Below are 23,306 nucleotides of genomic sequence, written 5' to 3' on the forward strand. Positions count from 1 at the left end.
TAATACCTTGTTATAATTTGTTAATTTTGAACTTTGACCCCTTATATCTAAAAAACGCTTCCTATCTTGATTACCTTCCAGATTCGTAATCTACGGAAAATTCTGGTCTAGAAAAATTAGGTGGTGGTGATACTCCTTCTGCCACCGGACTTGCTACTGGGCCTTCTGGGAGAACAGACCTTGACTGAATAGGTCCCCCCATACAAAGAAGAAATAAATAAATTTAAAAAATACCTGTGCAAGACCACTGAACATTCTACCCATTGACTTGAAATCCAGACCTTCTGAACAGTTGATAACAATAACATAATTACCAAGAGCTTTGCCTAAATCTTTAGTGGTTTCAGTTTTACCAGTACCAGCTGGTCCCTTTGGTGAACCACCACGATGCAAGTGAAGAGCAGTGGTCAAAGTCATGTAACAACTGGCAACAATTAAAAAAATATATAGATATATTTATAAAAACATGGTATTTGAGAAAAGGGCTTAAAACTACATTTTTATTCGAAATCAAGATTGTTGTCTTATTTGACTCTTGAGGGATTACTCTATCACTTGAATTGACCATTTAAATATGTCTATAAATATGAAATTTATTATAATAAATGGGGCTATCTACAAACAACCATAGAAATTGCGGTGTAATGAACGCAATTGAAAATTGCTCATGCATGGGCATTTTTATTTTTAACACCGATTTTTTTCAACTGGTTGGCTGGCTTAGTGGTGTGGTACTGCAGCCAGGGATCTTGAGGTTTTGTAGGTTTAATTCAAGTTTAATGTTTTCAATTTTTTTTTTAACTCACTATTGTCTTTTACAAACCATAGTCTTTACCCATCAGTCTTACCCACCATTGCTTTGTATGCCTTGAGGTATGTTTTTCTAGGCTTACTCATAATTTTTTTAGTCAAAGAGGTTAGACGACACATTCAGTTTACTCCAAACAAAACAAAGCTGTCAAAATCTAATAAAAAAATAAGAAACTAACCGATCGGTAAGAGGGGTAATAACTAGCCTTCCAGAATTTCCAAGGTACTCATAGCCATACTGAAATTGAGTATTAGTCTGTCTTACAACACAGTCATCAATCTCCTTATCCCAGTAAACACGTAGTTGACTAAGCCACTCAAATGCTGTTACATCATTTACATTTGATTTTATCAACTTTTCAATCACATCTCTTGCATGAACTTCTATTGTTACCAGGGACACCACCTTTGCACGTAGCATTTTACTTAGTGAGCCTCGAATCATTTCAGAGTACTTGTTTAGTACTGAAACTTGCTTTTTCTTCATATTTTTGAGGAATTTCTTTTCACCTCTTTCTTTGGTCATTGCTAATGCTTTTGTACAATCTGCTGTCCACTGCATCTGGCTTGATGTGATGGTCATCTGAAACAACAATTTAATTAAATACGTTTAAACATGATACTTTATCAATCAGCAAATGTCATGTTAAATAAACAAGTAAATCATTTTGGTCACTGGTTTAAATGATGTATTATATAGTTGGATAAAAAAAAACAGAATAGAAGACAATATTTTGCAAACACCCTTTTATGTGTGGACTATACATGAAAATATATTAAATGAATTACTATTAGTAAGAACAGGCAAATCATTAAATATCCATTGTCATATTTAGGTTCTGATCACGTACTTGTATGATATTTAACTATACAATGTCTATACCCTGGAGGATCTTTTATTAGGCAATTTAGCCTGTCCTATACAAAATAATCATCAAAGTTGCTGAACAACAGTCAGTTTTATGAATACAGGAAATTGTGATTTGTAAATAAATGCTACAGAGAATGTATCCATGTTACCTGTCCAGGCCATTCTTTGATCCATTTATCTCTCTTTGAGTTCTTCTTTGACGCTAAGTTTTTAAGGGAGATCTTACACTGTTTAAGAATATCTTTTAGTGTCCACCTCATTGTCCTCTCAATATCACAAAGCCATGCCTACACAACAACAACAATATGTAAAAAAGTTTAATAATAGTAAAGCCAAAATACCGCTAATATCAATTAATAATGATAGACATGAGAAAAAAAAAATAAACAATTTATTAGGCAACAGAAAAGTAGAAAAAAAATTGTATTCAGTGGCTGTTAAAAACATTGCAGGATTCGTCTTCACCAAATACAAAAGTAAAATTGGGTCCAGAGAAAACAAGAACACAACATACAACACATGCACAACAAACAATAAATTACTAAAATGAGGGTGTCCAATTTTGGCAAGACCCAATTGCATAGTCAGGTGGCTTAAAGCACCAAATTTGGCATGAGGCTTCTTTTATACCTACTAATTGATTTTTGCCAAAGAGCCACCCGATCATCTTCTGATTTTCCAAGATGGCAGTAAAAGTTAAAAATAGACAAATAATGTACTGAATCAAGAATTTCTGAGGTCAGTAAACCGATTCAGGAAATATTATATAATGTGAGTTCAAAGATGGCGGCCAAAAATAAAAATGGTGGTGAAATACATATAATCCTATACAAAGTCACAAATAATCCATTCCTTCTGTATTTTTGTCTGCAAATCAGACAGATAATGCAAGAATTGCATTTTAAGAATTGTTTAACTACAAAAACCAATGTTGTCAAATTTCTAAAGTTTTTCTTTGACCTCGAATCACAAATTATTTCTTTGGTCTTATCCGCATTTAATTGGAAGATGTATATTAATATTCGGTCTAATGGAAATATTTGTCAAAAATTGGCAGGAAAGATTATTTTTGGTATTATTGACCTTTAACCTACATGTCGTATAACTCCGTAACTAACAGTTGGATAAAATTTAAATAGGTCTCAAATTAATCAGAAGATGTATGTTTCTATTTAGTCTAATACAAACTTTTCCAAAAAATGACCCAGATTCTTTTTTATTGACCTTTGACCTGTACTGGTACACATTTCTATATCTATATATAAATTTACGTAAGGGCAAAATTCGGTAAATCGCGCGTTATTTCTAGAATGTTTACTCGATGGTATATAAAGTTGGTTCATACTTTCGGTACTGATTTTAACCACCTGATATAACCCTGTTTACTAATTAAATTGAGTTAGATAATTAGTTATTGACAATTAAAACGAATTTAGGTTCAACGATTTGCCCCAAATAGGGGTGTTTTCCAATCGTGGTATACACTGTCTAATGCATGTCCATCTTGAAAAATACCCGTATACAATAATACGAGGATGATTCGCATTTTCCTATCTCCTCCTACGATAATTGTTTTTAATGGCTGAAAACGGGTTGAACAGCTCGAGTACAGTATTGTAACACACGAGAGAATATAAATCTATTAACTTGTGATCGGTTATAATAGTAAAGGGGACATCTCGTAGATAATGGCGGAAATGACGGACACTCCACACAATTGCGTATAGTTCTCGGTCGTATGTCGCCCAGCGTCTCTCAGATTGTGTTAAAGTGTGGCTGGCATAAGCGACAACTCATTCTAAACCATCTTGCAATTGTGTTAAAACAGATCCAATAGCAAAATCTGAGGCATCAGTAAAAAAATAAAAGGTTTTGAAAAATCTGTATATGCAACAATTGGGGGGTTTAGTAAATCTTGTTTAAGTGCATTAAATGCAGTGGTGCAGTCGGCGGTCCACCGGAAGGGGACGTTTTTCTTCGTTAATTCCTGTACAGGACTAATAATATTAGCAAAGTCTTTAATAAAACGTCGGTAATACGAACAAAGGCCAATGAATCCACGAACTTGTTTAACATTTCTGGGAACAGGCCAATCTCTAACTTTCTCCAAATTGGATGGGTCAGGTTCGATACCATTTTGGGAGATAACATGTCCTAAGTATGTGACTTTTTCCTGAAAGAATTTGCATTTGTCGGGCCGAAGTTTTAAACCAGCCTGCTTAAGGCGAGAGAACACTTCCTTAATATTTGAAAGTTTCTCCTCACAGGTTTTACCAAAAATAATTAAATCGTCCAAATATACCATAACTGTTTTCCATAGAAGACCTTTAAGTACATTTTGCATTAATCTTTGGAATGTGGATGGTGCATTAGTCAAACCCATTGGCATAACATTAAAATGGTATAAGGCATCGCCTGTTGTAAAGGCAGTTTTGTGTTTGCTAGCTGGGTCCATAGCAACTTGCCAATACCCGGATGATAAATCAAGGGTAGTAAAGTATTTATTTCCAGCTAGGGCATCTAACATATCCTCAATACGAGTTAATGGATGAGAATCATGGAAAGTATTTTGGTTCAACTTCCAATAATCAACGCAGAAACGGTATGATTTGTCTTTCTTTTTAACCATGACTACAGGTGAACTCCAAGGACTATTACTGGGTTCAATAACACCTTTATGTAATAATTCATCAATTTGGTTATTAATTTCATCTCTCATTTTTGGGGATGTTCGATATGCCCTTTGGCGAATTGGGTTAGGATGTTGGGTATCAATAAAATGCTGAATAATATCTGTGCGACCATAATCAGATTTGTCTTTACTGAAAATAGAGTCAAATTTTTCAATTAAATCATTAACACTGTCAGATTGCTGTTGAGATAAAGCATTAGGCAGGGTGATACTAAATTTCTTATCCTTTTGCTCTTATTCGAATTATAAATTCCACAATATACCAACAGGTGAACAGTTAATAGATTTATATTCTCTCGTGTGTTACAGTATCATAATGTTGAAGACAGGCCGATTTTCTTTAAAAAATACTATTTTGATAGATTTAATATACGTTTATACAAATGTATTAATTTGAGATGAATGGAACATTCCAATCTTTGTTCCACAAGTGTCTATTCCCTCAGGCGTCGTAAAGGCAAGTACTGTATACTCAAAACAGAAATTCGATCCATTTGTTTTTCAATCTGTGCTGCAGAGGTTGGATATAGATTTTTTATAAACGGATAATGAGCTAGCGTTTTCAGTCGCCGTATATTTATGTACAAATATTTATTATTGCAGTTAAACCACCCACTTAAGTATGAATTGGCTCTAAGAAACAATTGAAAACCATTAGGCCTACTAATTAAGTTGAGTTAGATAATTTAATATATATTGACGATTAAATCGAATTTATGATTTGCCCCGAATAGGTGGTTTTCACAAATTGTTTTACATTATATAAACATATACACGTCGTAGTGATGTATTGTTACATGTACTGTACTATTTCAATCGACTAGGACGGTGATAGTTTCAACAAAGTATTACATCGCAATGTTTTACTGTGTTTAGTGGTATATTATTTGTAAAACATGAAAACAATTAATATTTCGTTACTAAATGGATAAAGAATATATTTAAAAATTGTTCCTCTTTGCACCCATTCTCTTCCCCATCCCTCAACCCTAATGTTACATATAAAACACAAATTAAGTTTGTTTAAATCTGACTTAAACAATTGGTCTCATTTTGTGACAAGTTTCTCTTTCGGAAGTAATTCCCAGGGTGCTAATTTTAGTTGAGTACATAAATCACAGTGTCTATTTATTCGTTTCTGTAAACAACATGTATTATTGTCCTGCGGTACGTACATTTGAAATCGCCAGTTTTTTAACGCTGAAATTATTATGTATTCGAGAACCATCTGTGGGCACGACCATGGAGTAAAGAATAAGAGGAGGCACAACACGGCCTAGCTATCCAGTTAATCCAATTAGTATCACGCTGTGTGGTAGTGCTTAAGCATAGGGTAATAAACTTCCCATAACGATCCTTTGGAGAACATCCTGTTTACCCGTGCAGCTCGCTGCAGAGTCGGCTCTGATTACGTAACACCCTAATTAAGGAAGAAGCCAGGCATGACATCAGTGACAAGAAAAGTAAACAACAGAGGCTGCGCAGTAGTTTCTAATACATCATAGTGAAGCATGACCTTTGTGCAGTTGTTCATTGTTCTTTGAGCTTTTTTCTGGAAAAAAACGTAGTTTTTATACCAGCTAACAAATTAATCATATTTTTATCAAGCCATAGACGTATCATTTGGTAAATCGAAATTTTACCGTTTAAGCAACTTTTTAATTTACGAACCCTAGTGCATTTTGTAGCATATTAAAGACTCCAACTTATTTTAAAATCATATTTAAGTGCGCGCAAATGCGTGCATGAAAAAAATTATATAATTTGTTCTCATGAATATTCAAAAATATACGTATATTAGAATTCCAACGACACAATTTCTTACTTTTATTACTGTATATGACATTTAATTTATGTTTCAGTCTATATTATGACCATTTAGCAAAACTAAAATTCTTCTATTTTAGTCTGATATTGTATAATTAAATTATTTATGATATTAATATCATAAAATATATGATTTTTACGATCACATACTTAGAGTTCAGTGAAATTGTAGGACTAACTTATATATCGTTTAACGATTTGTGGCAGGCTACACATAGGCCTACTACATAGTAGGCCTCAGTTCGTAATATATTATTATAATAAATAGCCTAAATAAGGATAATATTTAATCCCATAATGATGGACATATTTAGTGCATACCGTAACCGGTAGGCCTAATAGGTTCAGGCATAGGCGCGCCTATAGTAATAATAAACAATATCAATAATTAAATAGCAATAGGTAAAAAATTAGTGGTCATAAAAGTTTTTTTATGAGAACTTGTTGGAAAAATATATATTTATATGTTTTATAATAAAAAAGTTTCTATAAAAATGTAAAAGAAACCTATTAATTTATGATTAATTAAATTAACAAAATTTGTAATTTGTTAACACCCAACAGTATTTGTTATGTACAGCATTAAAATGTGTTATATCTGCTGATTTTAGGCACTTAACGTAACATTATCAGAACTCATGACAAAAACTTAACTAGTTACAGGTAAAAGAGTGTACTTTTACTTATGTGAACATTGCCCTCAATCTTTATTTTCCCAAATATGTTTCAATGACCATGAATACATAATGTTTTGCTATTTCATTTGCCTATATTGGACTTCTGCAACCAATGAAATATCAGGCCTTGTCTTTTAAGGCGAGTGAGTGTGATACTCACCTAACACACTCCTAAACCTAATTTGAGACCTACTTAAAGTTTGTCAAACTGTTACCGAGTTATATGACATGTATGTCAAAGGTAAAAAATACCAAAAATCATACTTCCGGCCATTTTTTGACAAAAGTTTTCCATTAGGACGAATATTAATTTGCATCTTCCAAATACTTGGCACTAAAATTAAATTAAAATTTAATGTAAGTGTTGCGGAGATATGGCCATTTTGATTTCAATTGGATTAAAATATTCAAATTGAGGTCAGAGGTCAAAGTCAAAGAAATTTTGATGGGTTTCCTGATTTGCAGACGAAAATACATAAGGAATGGACTATTTGTGACTTTTTATACGATTATATGTATTTCAATTTCAATGGCTACTACATGACATGTACAAGTTCCTTAGATTTTTTATTATTTCATTTAACCTGTCAAAATTATAATGAGGTATCATTTTAACACAAACACAGCAGGGTTCTTGTAACACCAATCTGCTTCATTGGGACTGCTATATACTTTACAGTAGTACAGTTTCTAGGTGGCCTTGTACCACTGGACATTAGTAATTAAGGGGTCATAAATCATCAGAATTGGTGATTAAGAGCTTTTATTACACCCAAGTGAGGCTCTCCTCATCAGGGCATGACTGGAAATTTATCTAAGGCCCTGTTCAGACCAATGGCGTTAGACCGTTAAATAAATACAATCTCCATCAGCAGGCCTGCTTTATTTTGTAACAACACAAGAGCCTGGGGGAGATGGCCGCCATTTTGGAACTCGATTATATATTATTTCCTGTTTCGGTTTTACTGACCTCAGAAATTCTTGATTCAGTACATTATTTGTAACTTTTACAGGCAGAGATATATGATAATCCAATCTACTGGCAGCCATTTTGGATTTTGGCTGCCATCTTGGAAAATCGGAAGCTGATTTTGTGGCTCCTGGACAAAAATAAACTTTTAATAGCATATCAGTAGCAACCACAACTGCTTCCCGAGCTATAGCCAAAATAGCAGCTATAGCAGTAACACTTAACCCTTAGACTTGATAGCATAATACAGTAACAGTCCCACTGTCTGTTGACCAATAATGGCACAACTAGCATTAACTAGCATGGTCATAGCACCAAAATAGCTAAAAATGTCTTAACACACAAAAAAAGCAGATACAAACCCAAAACAGTCAATTCTGCACTTTACTAAAGAGATGTTGGTACTAACCTCAACTGGACCATCTAAGAGCACTGGATGGCCAAATTCCACATATTCACCGTCTCCAGAATACATTCCTTGAGCTTCAAACTTCTGAGTGATTCCCATTTTATGCATCTTGAGACGACTAATATTGTCAAAGCACTTTTTTAGATGTGGTTGAACCTAGTAGACAAATTTTCAAGATTCGGTATTAGAACGTCATTTAACCAGTTATTACTGTGCAACTTTTAGCTGCAACGCAAAATAACGGAAAACCACTGACCTTTAGACCTAGAGTGATTTAAAAAAATAAGAAAAGGGAACCTAAAGTATTGCACAAATTGAAATTTGACAGACCTGTCCCATTTAATATTTAACAAAACTAGTAATATGAAAACAATTCATATTTTATCAATACTGTGATTAAGCAGTATTTGTACAAGTTCGAATAAAGTCGGCTCTAAAAAATGTCTGCTCAGCGTAAAGTCGGCCTAGTGTCAACGGCAACACAACCACAAACTAATCTTGCAACGCGGCCTACAAAGTGCAAACTACTTTCTACTTAGGTAGTGCAATGTTTTTCTCATTTTATCGTAATTAACCATAAAACAAGCGATGACCTGGTTTAATGTTTTTAAATGTCAAAACGTCAACAATTGTAGGTAAAATGTCCTTAAATGACGTGCACTGTGCCCTATCAATTCTTCTATCAAAATATAGAAAAGTACACATTATGGTCTCATAATTTGACTTTGACCCTAACCCACATCTGCTCTCACTTGAGCAGCTGATACCTTCAACGACGCTCTGACCGATGAGGTAGTTGACCTGTGCTTACTGGTTATCTTCCTTGACTTCCCGGCCGACGCACATGTTTTTTTTTAAAGTATAGTAGTTGAGCTACTTATTCAGTGAGACTAGATCTCTTATTCGTCATGCTATTTTGCTTTTTCTTTTTAATTTTGCTTTGGATGCACCGTTAGGTATTGTCTAACGTGTGCCACTGTTACACAAGTGATTCCATTAAATTGTATTGTATATTGACATAACCTCGACTAAATCGAGACGGATTTTGATAAATTTTTTTATTCCTCATGGGGGCAGGCTAAATGGTCAACTAAATGGTATTTAAACGAGGTTTACAAAAATGTAACAGTCATTGAGTTGTTATATTGGCCAGATATTGAAGAATGAAATATCTATTTTTATATTAGCTTAATTAAATATACATTGGCATATTATGTTATAATAATGAAAATCATCTTTATTTACAACCGTATACAAATTACATTATTTTCTTCACGCAAGTCCGACTTGAACTATGTCACGCCACAGCAACAATGAGAGATGCAGAAATTCACCACGCGATGGAATGTTTAGGGGGCCTAGCGCTTTCTTGTCACGCTATAAAGTGTGTGTGGTTCGTCGCGATCATACTTTGTTGGAGGCCTAGAAAATATGAAAGTTACCGTACCGCCATGGTTCCTAAATATATTTTGAAGATATTGTTTGTTGTTAATCAAAAGTACTTCACTGTTAAATTAATACTGATCTTGTTCTAATAATTAACGATTAAAATTATTTTTCATGTATATAGTCCTGATGCGTAAAAAGTTTTGTAAGAAAATGGAACTTTAGTGATATCAATGCGCAAAATTTCGTCTGCTCCTCAAATACTCTGTTGTCATTGGCAAATTTATAGCCTTTCTTACCCAGACGTGTGCAACTCGACTAAAAGCTCAACTTCATTAAGTCGAACTGCAAACTTCGATTACTTCGTTTATGAATCGAATTTGAAGTAATAGCTCGTACTACGACTTTTTCAAGTCGAACTCCGAACTCCGGTTTAAGAATACAGGCGTTAGCTCTAAAGCATTTCGCTAGTGAGTTTTTAAAACAATATTAATGAAAACACTAGATTTGAACTCGTCACTACGGACGAGTTAGGTTATCCGCAGCGCAAACGCCACGTGCACGTCATACGTTGGAATATTGCGCGCAGAAAAACGATTATGCCATTGAAAAAATGTTAGTGCGCTCTCTATTTTGCGTCACGTCAAAGTATATACGGTATAGGCTTACACTGTATTCTGTATACGTACTACATACAGTGCAGAATAGGTGAAAATAAGGGACCCAAGTTATTGACGCTTTTGGACATGATGACGTCATCACAATTTAAAAAATGGTAGATTGTGCGAAAGATAATTGATTGGCCTAGACAATATAACAAAATGGGGGGAAATGGAATACGGATAAGTGGAGATGCGCTCTATTAAATGTGATGAGCTATGAGAAAGTGACAAAAATCCTATATTTTATATTCGAGTGGCCATACGATGACGTCACAATGTCCGGTTAGCCATATCGATGCATGATTCGATATCTACAACTCATCACCTTTCAGAATATGTAATTTTAAAAAAGTTCACCACGTAGTTTACAATCTATGACTGTTTTAAAAAAGGCATAATTTTCACGAATTTTTGAACTTTTTAATCAAAAACGCGCGCAAATTGTTCAATTCTACGTGCTCGTATGACGTGATTTCAAGTCGAAATTGATTGAAAATTGGTAAATTTACTAGAAAAGGCTGAAAAAACTGAAAAAACAAAAATCAAGCAAAAAAAACATGTTTTTGCCTTGCGTGCGCACGCGCGCGTAAAAATATTGCGCACGCGTGGGAATTTTTGAAATGCTCAAAATGACATGAAACGCGTAGAAAGTTGATTAGAAATGAATTTTGCGCATTCTGAAATTTTGAACGCGCGTGCGCGCGTAACTTTATGTAAAACATTCCATTTTTAATCCATAGAAAGTTTGCGCATGATATAACTTAAATTTTCACCAAGTGTCAATAGAAAATGACTTTTGGTTTTTAATCTATGATCAATCATTGAAATTCATAAAATTGCGCGTAACTTACGCTGCGCAACTCGAAAATCAAAAAACAAAGTTTCTTGCACATCTACAGATATAGGTCAATCTTATGACAAAGTTATACAATCATTTGTTAGCCAGAATTAGAGATATGCGTGCAACAAAATTCGTGGAAAGAAAGAAGAATATAGAAAAAAAAAAAAAAGAAAAAAAAAAAAAAAAAGATCCTGACAATAACAAGGGGTTATCCGCCAAGTGCGGATAACCAATTATTTCTCTATGTAACACAAAACAGAAAAGAACAAGGTAAAAGAGAAGCAATTCTATTTTCTTTTTCATTAAAAATAATTACTTACAGCCTCTGGATTACGTGACTGACCAAGAATCTCCAGCAAGTCATCATTTGACAGAAAGTAAAATCGAGGGAAAATTTGCCTCTTAGTCTCTAGATACATGTCTAAAGATTTTTGAATCTCTTCTAATTTACCATTCATCTCATTCAAAGTCTCAAGCAGACCTTTAAAATGGAAAAACAAACACTTTATTAATCAAAGTCGAAGGACAAAAAAAAAACAAAAACCAGAAACCCTTACAATTGTGGGAGGATGGTATTTTACTAAACTATTTTATGTATACCACAAGATGTATTTTTGGTACGGTACTAAATAAGATTACATGTGTAAGAGTTCAGCGTAGTTCACCGGCAATAGAAGCTAGAGTAAGAGAAGGTTATTGGTACATTGAAATATATTGTAGATAAAATGCATTGAAATCATATTATAATACTTTAAGATACTGTGATTGATTGATAATCCTATTATACTTATATCTACCATGTTAATTAACTAGTGAACTTATTATTTTATTATTATTTTGGTCATTCATACGTGTGTGCATATCGTATGTATGCTAGCTACAGAACATGGTGGCGGAATGGGATGTTCCCGTTCTTTCTTGTTGTACTTTATTGTACTGGAACTAGGCCTGAACTAGAATAGTAATATGTCATACTTTAATTGATGATGTTTAAAATTATTTTTTTTTCTTATTGATTTTTTCAGAATCTTTATTTATTTATTCTTTCTCTAGCATTATTTTGTCGGTCAATTTCAACTAGCTACGTCAATTTTTCAGAGTATATTCCTAATGGCCAGGAATCGATGCGATTATCTTTTCACGGTGCGCAATCAAATATTACTCTCTACGCGCGCTTTAACAAAATCATGTTTGTAATCATATCTTCACAAGCATATATTATAATTAAACCAAATTTGGTAGTCATAAATTTCAGGTCATATAGCAATACAGCGTAGCGCATATAAGGTATGCGCTTAAAATTTTCAAAATTTGTTTTCAATGAAATTTCGTTTCAGGCAATTTTAAGCATTTAAAAACTTGCCACTCTTTTTGCCCGATTTCTGTTTTACAACCTTTCTTTAGCAATTTCTTCATATTTTATTTGCTTTTCAACCTGAAACCGTGGTATACAAGCACGTTAAAAGTGACAGGTTACGCACATGTAAGTTAACAAAATGGAGAAAATATGCTAAATTTAAACATTATTATAGATCGTCAGAATGCTCGGTGAACCCTATTTTTCATATCATTTCATTTTCTTAAAGTGTATGTATCATATGTATGATTTATTATGAAATAAAGAAAAAAAAAGTTGATCACGTCATCATTAGGTGGAGGGTCTTTGATCGGATTGTTTTATTCAAGCTCGATGTGCAGTGATACCAGCTATTGTATTTGCGCTATCAAGATCCTATCCTTCATATTATAAATAATTAAAGATTCTGACAAAATCAATCAATCTATCTTCTAAAAATCAATTATCTTTATTTAATTCAATGCATATAACCTATAATTCATCATAGTGACGAATTAAATCTAGTTATTTGTTGTGGTTATTTCTTGACTTGGCGTTGTGGTTATTTCTTGACTTGGCTTCGTGTGTAAGCCGATCGGGTTGCATTCAACATATGTGTATATGAATGTGAATGGATGATGTTTCAGATACATGTATCGAATGAAGTAAAGAACTTGTCTGTAATTTGACTATTTGTATACAGTCTCCTACCACACAATCAAAAAGTAAAGTCATGTTTGCAGTACACCATATGTTTCTAAAAGGATTTATAGATGGTTTAACATGCAATGATATAATTACAACTTTTTCATCTTTTCTGATTAAGCCAGAACCATATATATAAAGAGTTACGGCATTGCGCTCACGGATTTTAGAAAGTCACATGGTAAATTACCGGCCATCTTTGTGTCCAACTATGCCTACTGTATGCAGAGTATATGGAGTTGAGTCATTAATACGTTAATACTCACTATTTTTGTCTGATTTCGATTTTACAACCTTTCTTTAATAATTCCGGAATATTTGATTCACTTTTCAACTCGAAATTTTGTTATACGAGCACGTCAAAAGTGACAGGCAACACACATGAAAGTTAACAAAATCGTGAAAATATGCTAAATTTTAAAATTAATATAGATTGTAGAATGCTCGGGAACCCCTATTTTGCATCACTTTCTTAAAGTGTATGATTTATTATGAAAATAATAGAAAACAAGTTGATTACGTCACCATTAATTGCAATAATTTCGACAATCAAATAAACTATGACATTTTCTTGGACCGAAATAACAAACTTAACATTAATCTTCTTTAAAATGTTCATATATTAACGTTGGAAGTATATACTTTGACATTGCATCATTTTTGTTAAAATTACTTGTATGTTATTATGTTGTTGATGCAGTTTTAAAGGCCAGTTGTCGTTTTTTAAACGCATTTTGATACAAATTGATGGCAGCATAGAGATATTCATAGAGATATTATAGTGATATAATATCTCTATGATGGCAGTAAGCATGACGGAATGTTAGGCAATGTCCGTTGCTGTCGCAACCCCTGGACCACTTGTTGTCGAATAAAGAAATGAAATGAAAAATGAAATAAAGTGTAAAGGAAATTCTAACAGAAAGTATGCAAATATTGGTGTCACAAAATCTCCATTGTTCAATAAAAACTAACTTAATAAACTGTATACAATAGTACCTTCATGATGCGTTCCTCTATGTGCATTTTTGTCTTTGTTTAATCTCTGCATAATTAACTTCCAGTTGATGTTAACAGAATCAAATTCTGCAGACTCCCTGGGAAGCTGTTTTCGTATGTCCTCGCCCAGGAAAATATTCTGGGTTAAAAATATTAAAATAGTATATTTAATGTAAGAGTGGAAAACAGGGGCCAACAAAACTTCAATCCTCAACGTCCTAATCAAACCTACTTTAACTTATAGCGGGCTGCAAAACTGTCAACTCACAAGATTTCAAGTTCTCCAGATCTAATATTATTTTCACCCGATTTTATTACACCTGATATTACTGATTTTACAAATTTCCAGCAAGATACTCCAAACTAAAAAACCAGCAAAGAGACATATGGAACAATATCGTATTTCAAAACTGTTATTAAATCTATGTTTCGCAGAACGTCAAAGATTGAAAGGTAGGTACCCAAGATGGTTATTTCTACAAAATATATAGATATCAAATGTACCTCCAGATACATCCACTGTCGCTGGACAGTTAACAAGAGCTCAATGACTTCAAGAATATGTGACAGAGTCCTTTCCCAGTGATCCACATCTTTTTCAAACGCCTTCACATATCGTGATGCTTTCATAGTTGACAAGGTTACTTGATTGTCTTCCAAGACTTGAAATACTTCATCTGTAGATCTTTTTTTTTTAAATATAAAATTGTATTGGATTTGAGCCATGACTGAGCACAGAATTATAAATATTTTTGTGAAAGTATTTACATTACTTTTTACTATTTAGTTTATTTTATTTTTTAATATTATATTTAAGATCCATAAAATTAATTATCCACTATGTGTTGCTCAACTTGACTTAATGTGTTTTAATGACCATGTAATATTCTAAATAAAATGAATTTGCAAAAAAATGCATACTTAATTTTGAAGTGCCCCCTATCTTTATATGGTCCAATCTCAAGCACTGTTTGATCCCAGGTTTCCATAATCTGTGAAAGTGTCTCCTCAATATTCAGTTCTTTAGTAGCAGCAGCAGATATCTCTGATACTTTTTCAGCATGTTGATCAAAGCCAAGATCTATGATCTTCTCAAGAGTAAAATCTGTTGATGTGTGATCAAATGTCTTTTGCAATTCTTGCTGAAGTTCACCCCAATGGCGTTGGCGCATAGCACTGTTGTGGAGATCTGTGACCAATGGCATTGTTCGTCGGAATTGATCTACTTTGACCCTAGAAGTCTCTACAATTTCCCAGTTTTTATCCTATTTGAAAAGAAGAAATTATTGTATTATTAAATTAATTACTATTAGAGCAATAGAGCACTGTCTCTATTTGGATATTTCATATTATTATCTACAGTATATTATAAGTTTGTACGTTTATTTGTTTGTTCGTTATACAAATTTGTGTTACTTCATGTATCTATACATATGGGGTATCAAAATGACCGCAATCTATAATTGAACATCATCGGCCATCTTGGATCCACGTTAGGGGCTAAAATGGGGTCAAAATTCCCCACTTTTCCCCACTTTCGATGTTTGTTCGTTATACAAATTTATGTTTCTGCACGTAACCATACATATTATGGAGTATCAAAATGACCGCAATTTTACCGGAAAGGTTCTAAACTATATTTTAAAAATTCCTTGAGTCCGGGGGTTTGGAAGGGGGAGTTGGGTTAAGTAGTCCAGTCCCTAAGGGGAGAAAAAGAGGTGGGATGTTACCAGACTGGATACAAATTATTCAATATAGCAGTTTGGTAGAATATAGTGTGGATATGCCAAAACAAAGTTACTGGAAATCTGATTTGACCTGTGACCTTTGACCTCAATTTTTATATTTTTCTATTATATAACTAAAAATCGAATGGACATTTTACATAAATTTTTTTGTCGAAATGCTTGGAAGATATATATTTATATTCGCTACAATGAAAGAAATTGTAAAAAAATGGCCGCAAAGGCTTTATTTTTCAGTTTGACCTTTGACCTTGATCGTCTAATATCTCAATAACGTGCAATCTCAGAGATTTAAGAATGGGCTCAAAATTTTAAGAAAATAAATCTAATATTTAGTCTAATAGAAACTTTTTTTCAAAAAATTACCATAAATTAAGCTTTTTTGACCCTTGACCTCTAATATTTGAATATGTTGATATCTCGGTAACTATTTGTCCTAAAAAGTTCAGTTTGATGTCAAATTGTTCAGAATATACACATTTATATTTGCTCTAACAACATATTTTGTCATAATTCAATTGGAAATGTCAATTTGAGCTATGACCCATCGTTTTGCATATATTTAGCAACTAATAATCTATAAAAAGAGAGCGAGAGAGGGCAGGTGGTTGGGGTGGAGAGACACATATTTTTTACATGTTTGTTACACAAATGTTAAACTCTGTCTACACTATCAAACTTTATGTGACAAAAAATGTGATGTGTAATGTAATGTAATGCGACATTTATATAGCACTATTTCATGAAGATCAGAGCGCTGTGGACTTAGATGTTACACCTTTTCAACAACATTCTTCTCCCCTAAGGGTTACACCGTGTCATCGGCAGCCAACTACGGCGCTATTACGTCTGTCCATGACAGTGTGTGTGTGTGTGTGAACTAGTACACCGGGGTAACCCCCTACTTGTCTCGAAAGATGTACTAGGTTCTTTAAAGTGCACACGGAAAATGTGCATGCACTGGACCTATGGTTTATAGTCCTTATCCGAGAAGACTTGTTCCACCACCAGAACCATGGAGCGAGTGAGCCTCGAACCCTTGCCGATGTTATGGCTATGGATTACGGTTCCGCTGTCTTAACCGCTTGGCCACTCACTCACCCATATATGGACACGATGACATCATATCACTACCATATTTGGGCACATCACACCTTTTTTGTTAAACTAGTTTGATAGTATAGACAAACGCTTTTCCAATGCTACATGCATGCATCTATACACATCAAAATGGCTGGAATTGTACTGGAAAGTTTTAAGCTACATTTGAAAATAAGTTCCAGAGGATGATTGTATTGTAATGTTATCAGAATAATGGCAATTGTTTGTAATGGGAAAGTTTCAAAACTACATTTGAAATATTTGCTAATAAGATCACATGCTATTAAAGATATAATTATTGTCCCCCTGACAAAGTAATTTTTACAAATATTTTTGTTGAATATGCAATTTTAATGTCACGTATAGTTATTCACTTTCACCAAAAATTGGATCGAAAAAAAATGATATAGTGCATACCCAAAAAAACTGTAATTCAAAGCAAAAAATAGGCTGGAAGTCAATGTGGTTTTGGTTAAATTAACCATTTATTTTGTCTTTTTATAAGTGATATTTAGTGTATTTTTTAGATTAGCTGTTTGATTAAACACCTCTTCCAATGCAGTAAAGATCTTAGTGTCTCCTTGTCTTACTAATCTTCCTTAACTTCTCTTAGAGTGATCGTAATTAGATCGAAAAAAAAAATTATTTACCTGAAAAACTGTAATTTAAAGCAAAAAATGGTCAAATTGGCTGCCAGCGAATGGATTTTTGGTTGAATGTAACCATTTATTACGTTATTTTATAAGTGAAAACATTGTTTTTTTTCTTCTACGGAAGTGATTAACTTTATTAAAACTACAAAATAACCTATTCAAATTCTGATTTAATTAACCTTCATTTTTTCATGGGGGACAATACATGTTTAACTTGTTTTGTGCCAACCATAATTTAAATCTTTGGACCTACTTTACCTTTTATGACATGCACAGGCTGTACAGAAAATAATCTTAATTAGTGGTCTTTAACGAAGGTCGTTAAAAAGAAGACAAGTACATGCGCGATCAAAACCTCAAACTGAATCTCAAATCCCAACCATCCTATCATAAAACAGTTACCCAACTAATATTTTCCCCCGTACAATATTCAATGGTGGACACATTTCAATACGTGGCTCAGACATTATTAAACGGGCCGGACAGCATTCAATTGTTGAAAACCGCCCGTGAACCGTTGAAAAATGCAACTGGGCACTATTCAATGCTTAAAAGTGTCCGGACACTTTTGAATGCCGGACACATTTCAATCTTACACCGGCAACACATTTTTGGTCTGAGAAAAAAAACTTTTGCTACTGATTTACCCATTTTTGGGATTTACCCAAAATGTGGCCAACACATTTTTTTTTTTGGCCTTACCTGGCTTTTAACTACTAATGAGGCCTTTCCTTGTTACAATTACATCAATGCTGAAAATGTTAAATATACCTTAAGTTCTCTGTTTAAACGGTTGAGTTTCTTGTAAAGAACACCAGCTGTTTGTTCCATCTCTGTAGTGACAAGTTCACTGAATTTTCCAACTTTCCATGAACTCCATAGCAATTCCCACTCTTTGGTTAGTTGCCAAATAGTTGCAATATTATCAAGGTCCTAAACATTTGAAAAATTATTAAATTAAAATTGCACTGATACAGTTTAATATAGTTGACATAGTGACTAAAAAACAGTGCATTAGTCTATGAAGAGTGCCACGAGAAGTGAAGATGTTATGATACACTTAAGTGTATCTTTGCCAATTGGTTAATTAATTATCATCTTAATTATTATCCTCCTTTGGTTTGGCTACTATCAGGCTCTTGACTCTTACTGGTTTACCCGAACTCTCTGAACGTTGCGACAGAATTTGTAAAAATTACTTTATAAAACTAAAACACCAAACGGCATATCAAATACTCTCTCAGAAATGTAAACCAGTTACCAACCTCAAAAATCAAAACTGAGAGAGCAAATTTATCACTAAATTTTCAAAGAATGGTAGCCTTGGTTACGTCGCTCAGAGAATCTGCCTTGTTTTCTCATATTTTTATATGTATATTTATTTTTTTCTAGCTGTATTTTTATATTTGTTGTGTTTACATTAATTGTGTTTTTCTGTTTTTATAATGATAGCTTATTATATTTTTACTGTACTGTTAAACTTAAATTTGCTAATTCAAGTTGCAATAAAGAATATGATTATGATTTTAAATTTCTTATATTTTTATATTGAATTACTACTAGCAGTAACCCGTGCTCCGCACGGTCTTGTTCTGCCTTAATATGTAGTATACTTTGTATGGGCAAGTATAATAAAAGCGCACTCTGATAAAAGTACGTACAAATTATTAAAATAAAAACAAATTATATCAGGAATAAAATTAGAAACTACTGCCATTGATTTGTTATACACTATCCCTTCACTTTATAATATATGTAGGCTAAAAAATTAAAGCAATAGTGGATATGGAAATTTAGACTTTACGTTTGACTGTTCAGACTTTACGAAAATAAAGACTCTAAAGAAAAATTGTGCTGTGTGAATTAGATGATGTGCACAAACACTAACAATAGTATAAAATACCATACTATAATTATTTTTTTTTTTTTTTCATGGTGTATTAATTATTTGATACATATAGATAAAATAAAAAAGTTTAACATAAATCGATTGAAAAATACATTGCTGTGGAAACATGAATTGTTAAGTTGTTTTAATGTTCAACAATATATAAAGCCATTTGGAATCGTTTTCTTTGTGTGTGTTCATTTTTATTCATTTACAATTTATTTTTATTTCAATGGTTTTGATATTTTACAAATTTTTTGTGTGGAAGATTGTTAGTTATTTGCTATAACTTCTGTAATTAAATTGTGATCTATAGCAGTAACCCGTGCTCCACACGGTCTTGTCTGCCTTAATAATAATTTGCGCAGGATGAGTAAGTATAAAAACGCAATACTGGATATGGGATATGAAAGTGACAATGTGCATGAGAGGTGCACGTTTGAGGTATGTCAATCAGTCAGCAGATTAAAACATTTTAATGATTGTGGTCTAGTTTTGATTTTTAGCTTTAACCGGTGATACTTAATAATTACACATGTCGCGGATTGAACTTGAACGTACTAAACATTGATTATCAATGGCCACAGCGTTTTACTCACTGAGCCAAACCGTGATTTACGGTCATTCTGTTCAAAGAATAGGTGTGATTAATTAAAACTTCAATGACGCGATCATTTGATACGGTTGCCTAAAGACTGTTTTTATAGCGGCCCGGCCATGGCAGTACACAACAGAGGATGTTGCGTAGTTTATTCAGTGACGTAACATGATCGCTGAGATGGAAATAAGTTATAGAATAATAAAACTACAGCTGCTTACAGATACCAAAAGTGTCCGAAATTAAATGTTGCGCTCAGACTTTTTTTGGTTGTTGATATTTTGTGGAAACACGACACCCATTTGGATTCGTTTTATTTGTGTGTGTGTGTTTTTTTTAGATCATTTACATTTTTTCCCATGGTTTTTTTATATTTTGCAATTTTTTTGTGTGTGAGGTTTCGTATCTTTTTTGCTAGTTCTGTAATTACATTGTGGACTAGTTTTTATTTTTAGCTTCAACCGGTGATACTTAATAATTACACATGTCGCGGATTGAACTTGAACGTACTAACCACTGATATCAATGGCCAAGGCATTTTACTCACTGAGCCAAACCGTGATTTACAGTCATTCTGTTCAAAGAATCTATATATAAATTGACGTAAGGGCATAGGTGTAATTAAAACTTCAACGACGCGATCATTCGATACGGTTGACTAAGGACTGTTTTTATAGCAGCCCGGCATGGTATTTGTAGATCCGGCCATGGCAGTACACAACAGAGGTTGCGTAGTTTATACAGTGACTTAACATGGTCGCTGAGACGTTAAAGTGACATAGCCTATCATGTGCGGCCCATCAATAAACATCAGTGTCTATGAATAGGGGTGCAAGGAATTTAAAGCGTTAGCATTCGTTATTGAACACCCAGTGGCGGATCTAGGGTGTGAATAGGGACCCCCCACCCCTTAATTCTCAAAAAGAGAAGAAAAAAAGATGCAACATACCCGCGGCCGTCTCCAGACGTGGATTCGACGCACCTGACTTTTTTTAATAAAGAAGAGGTTTAGGCCTAGAGCTAGGGTTAGCATTAGTTGTGTAAATAGGCCTACATAGTGAAAGAGCTAAGAGTTTAATTACTATTTATGAATTCAAGAGTTTAAAAAGAATTAGTTATTTTCAAAACACACGCACTCCTTCTACTACCAGTGTCACGTTGTCTAGCTCGCGCCTCATGTGAATGCTAACGTCATCACTCTCCAAAAACACACCATTTTCCATTTCAGTTAATTACCGCCTTGGTCCTCCGTCTTGTGTGCAAGCGTTAGCGTGGTATATTTACACCTCTAAGTGGAGTGTAATATCGTTTCTCCCGCTATGAGGGTTTTTTATATAATAATGGTATGCAGTATAAATGATAAAAATAAACAAGAAACATGGTGTTCTTTTATTATTTCATAGGCATAAAATAAACATGAAATGTCTTGTATGTACACGGCCGAAAAAAAGTGTGTGGCGTATTTGGCGTTTTATTGATTTGTGTTATAGACATGGCGATTACTGCAATCTTTGTATACTGAATTACATTGAGTTATTCACCCGGCTGTAGGGTATATATCTGAGGTTAACAGACCACCAAAACACAGTACACAACACATGCACTATCGAGGCATTTTCCGAGTACCGCATTAGCAAATGTTCATTTCGTTGGAAGTGTTTTTCGATCAAAGTTTATTATTAGTTAGTCGAAAAAGATCCGTACAGCATTTAGGAAGGATTTATTTAAATTTACATTTGTTATTAAATGTGATGGAAACAGTTGTTCTAGCCTATTAAACAGTGTGTAAGCATCTATTTTTTCAAAATTGTCTGAGGCTCGGGAGGGGGACATCCCCTCCTAAACCCACCCACGCTCGGTGTTACGCACCTTGTTTTCCACTTTCGTGGCCACCCCCCCTCGTCAGATCCTAGAACCGCCACTGACACATATGTTACACATGTAGATAGGAGAATCATACATTCTTGTAATAACTACTCATGGGTACGAGTCATCTAAACCAAAACACTCATAACTAAAGGAAGGTTGATATTATATACCTTATCAAGTTGTAGTATTTCTTTTGAAGGAGGTTGATCAATTTTGAAGATATTCAAACCTCTTCTTAGTGTGGCCTCAGTGTCCTTCAATACCTTTAGCTGTGCACGTATATTTTCAATTTGTTCTAAAGATGTATTACATTCAATTTGACTATTGAACGGACCTATGATAACACAAATTGCAAATAGAATTAGAATTCTAAAATTAAAAATGCCATTTATACACGCAGAAAATATAAATCAGTTCATTTGTAAGAAATGTTTACTTTTATTGAAACTACAAAATTATTATAAATTTCTAAAGTAAAACATGTACTCCATAATGTATTAATCTTTCTTGACAGCACAATAACTTAAAGTAAAATACAATGTCTAATTGTGAGGAAGATGTTTCTGTAAAACTGTACAAAGGTGAATTAATTACAAACAATGGAGACATACTAACTGCCACCCACTACCAATACCATCCAATTTTTTGCATCAGATTCTTGAAAGTAGTGACAATATTAGTTGTTTGAAATGTCTTAAATTCCAGAACTATCATTCCATTGTTGCAATTGATTTGTATTCATACCATAACCACAATCAAATAAAACCTAAAACTTAAACCAACTCAATTTACCTACCATTGTTATGGAAATCTTCTTGAAGAAGGTGTACATTTTTTTTAAATTCTTCTGAAGAATGGATTAGTCCAGATTTAAATTTCTCTTTATGTTTCTTCAGCATGACATCGCTACTAATTAGGCAATGTTGAAATTCCATCCACTCAGAACCCAGAGAATCAAGCATTTCTTGTGTCTAACAAAATTAGTAAAAATAAAGTGAATTCCATACAATGAATAAACTATAATGATAGTACAGTACTTTATAGATAATTTAACTTCAATTCTTGCATTATATGCGAACAAGTCGAAAATGCCCATGCTTCACTTCCAGCACCAATGTCATTGGGGATACCAATGGCTATGCTTTATTTTAAAATATAGTAATTTTAAGCACGGAGCTACCCTAAGAGTGGTAAAGGTACTCAAAATTGTTTACCAACGTCTAAATGTTAAATATAAAATATCTGCATAAATTATTTATATGTTAAT

The 23,306-nt window shown here is 33.5% G+C and overlaps 1 protein-coding gene across 3 annotated transcripts in view; it reads right to left on the reverse strand.

The window, feature by feature from the left end:
* LOC140050011 (dynein axonemal heavy chain 2-like) overlaps positions 1-23,306 on the reverse strand; it is a 162,784-nt gene that overhangs the window by 92,539 nt on the left and 46,939 nt on the right. For all 3 annotated transcript variants that reach the window (XM_072094992.1, XM_072094994.1, XM_072094993.1), the window contains 11 exons: positions 22,836-23,010; positions 22,210-22,373; positions 18,456-18,617; positions 15,107-15,450; positions 14,690-14,870; positions 14,186-14,324; positions 11,466-11,626; positions 8,257-8,412; positions 1,831-1,968; positions 990-1,393; positions 235-424 (listed from right to left, as the gene is read on the reverse strand). In XM_072094992.1, coding sequence (XP_071951093.1) covers positions 235-424; positions 990-1,393; positions 1,831-1,968; positions 8,257-8,412; positions 11,466-11,626; positions 14,186-14,324; positions 14,690-14,870; positions 15,107-15,450; positions 18,456-18,617; positions 22,210-22,373; positions 22,836-23,010 — 2,214 coding nt within the window. The remainder of the gene's footprint in view (positions 1-234; positions 425-989; positions 1,394-1,830; positions 1,969-8,256; positions 8,413-11,465; positions 11,627-14,185; positions 14,325-14,689; positions 14,871-15,106; positions 15,451-18,455; positions 18,618-22,209; positions 22,374-22,835; positions 23,011-23,306) is intronic.

This window comes from Antedon mediterranea, chromosome 5 (genome assembly GCF_964355755.1).
Source record: "Antedon mediterranea chromosome 5, ecAntMedi1.1, whole genome shotgun sequence".
NCBI lineage: Eukaryota > Metazoa > Echinodermata > Crinoidea > Comatulida > Antedonidae > Antedon > Antedon mediterranea.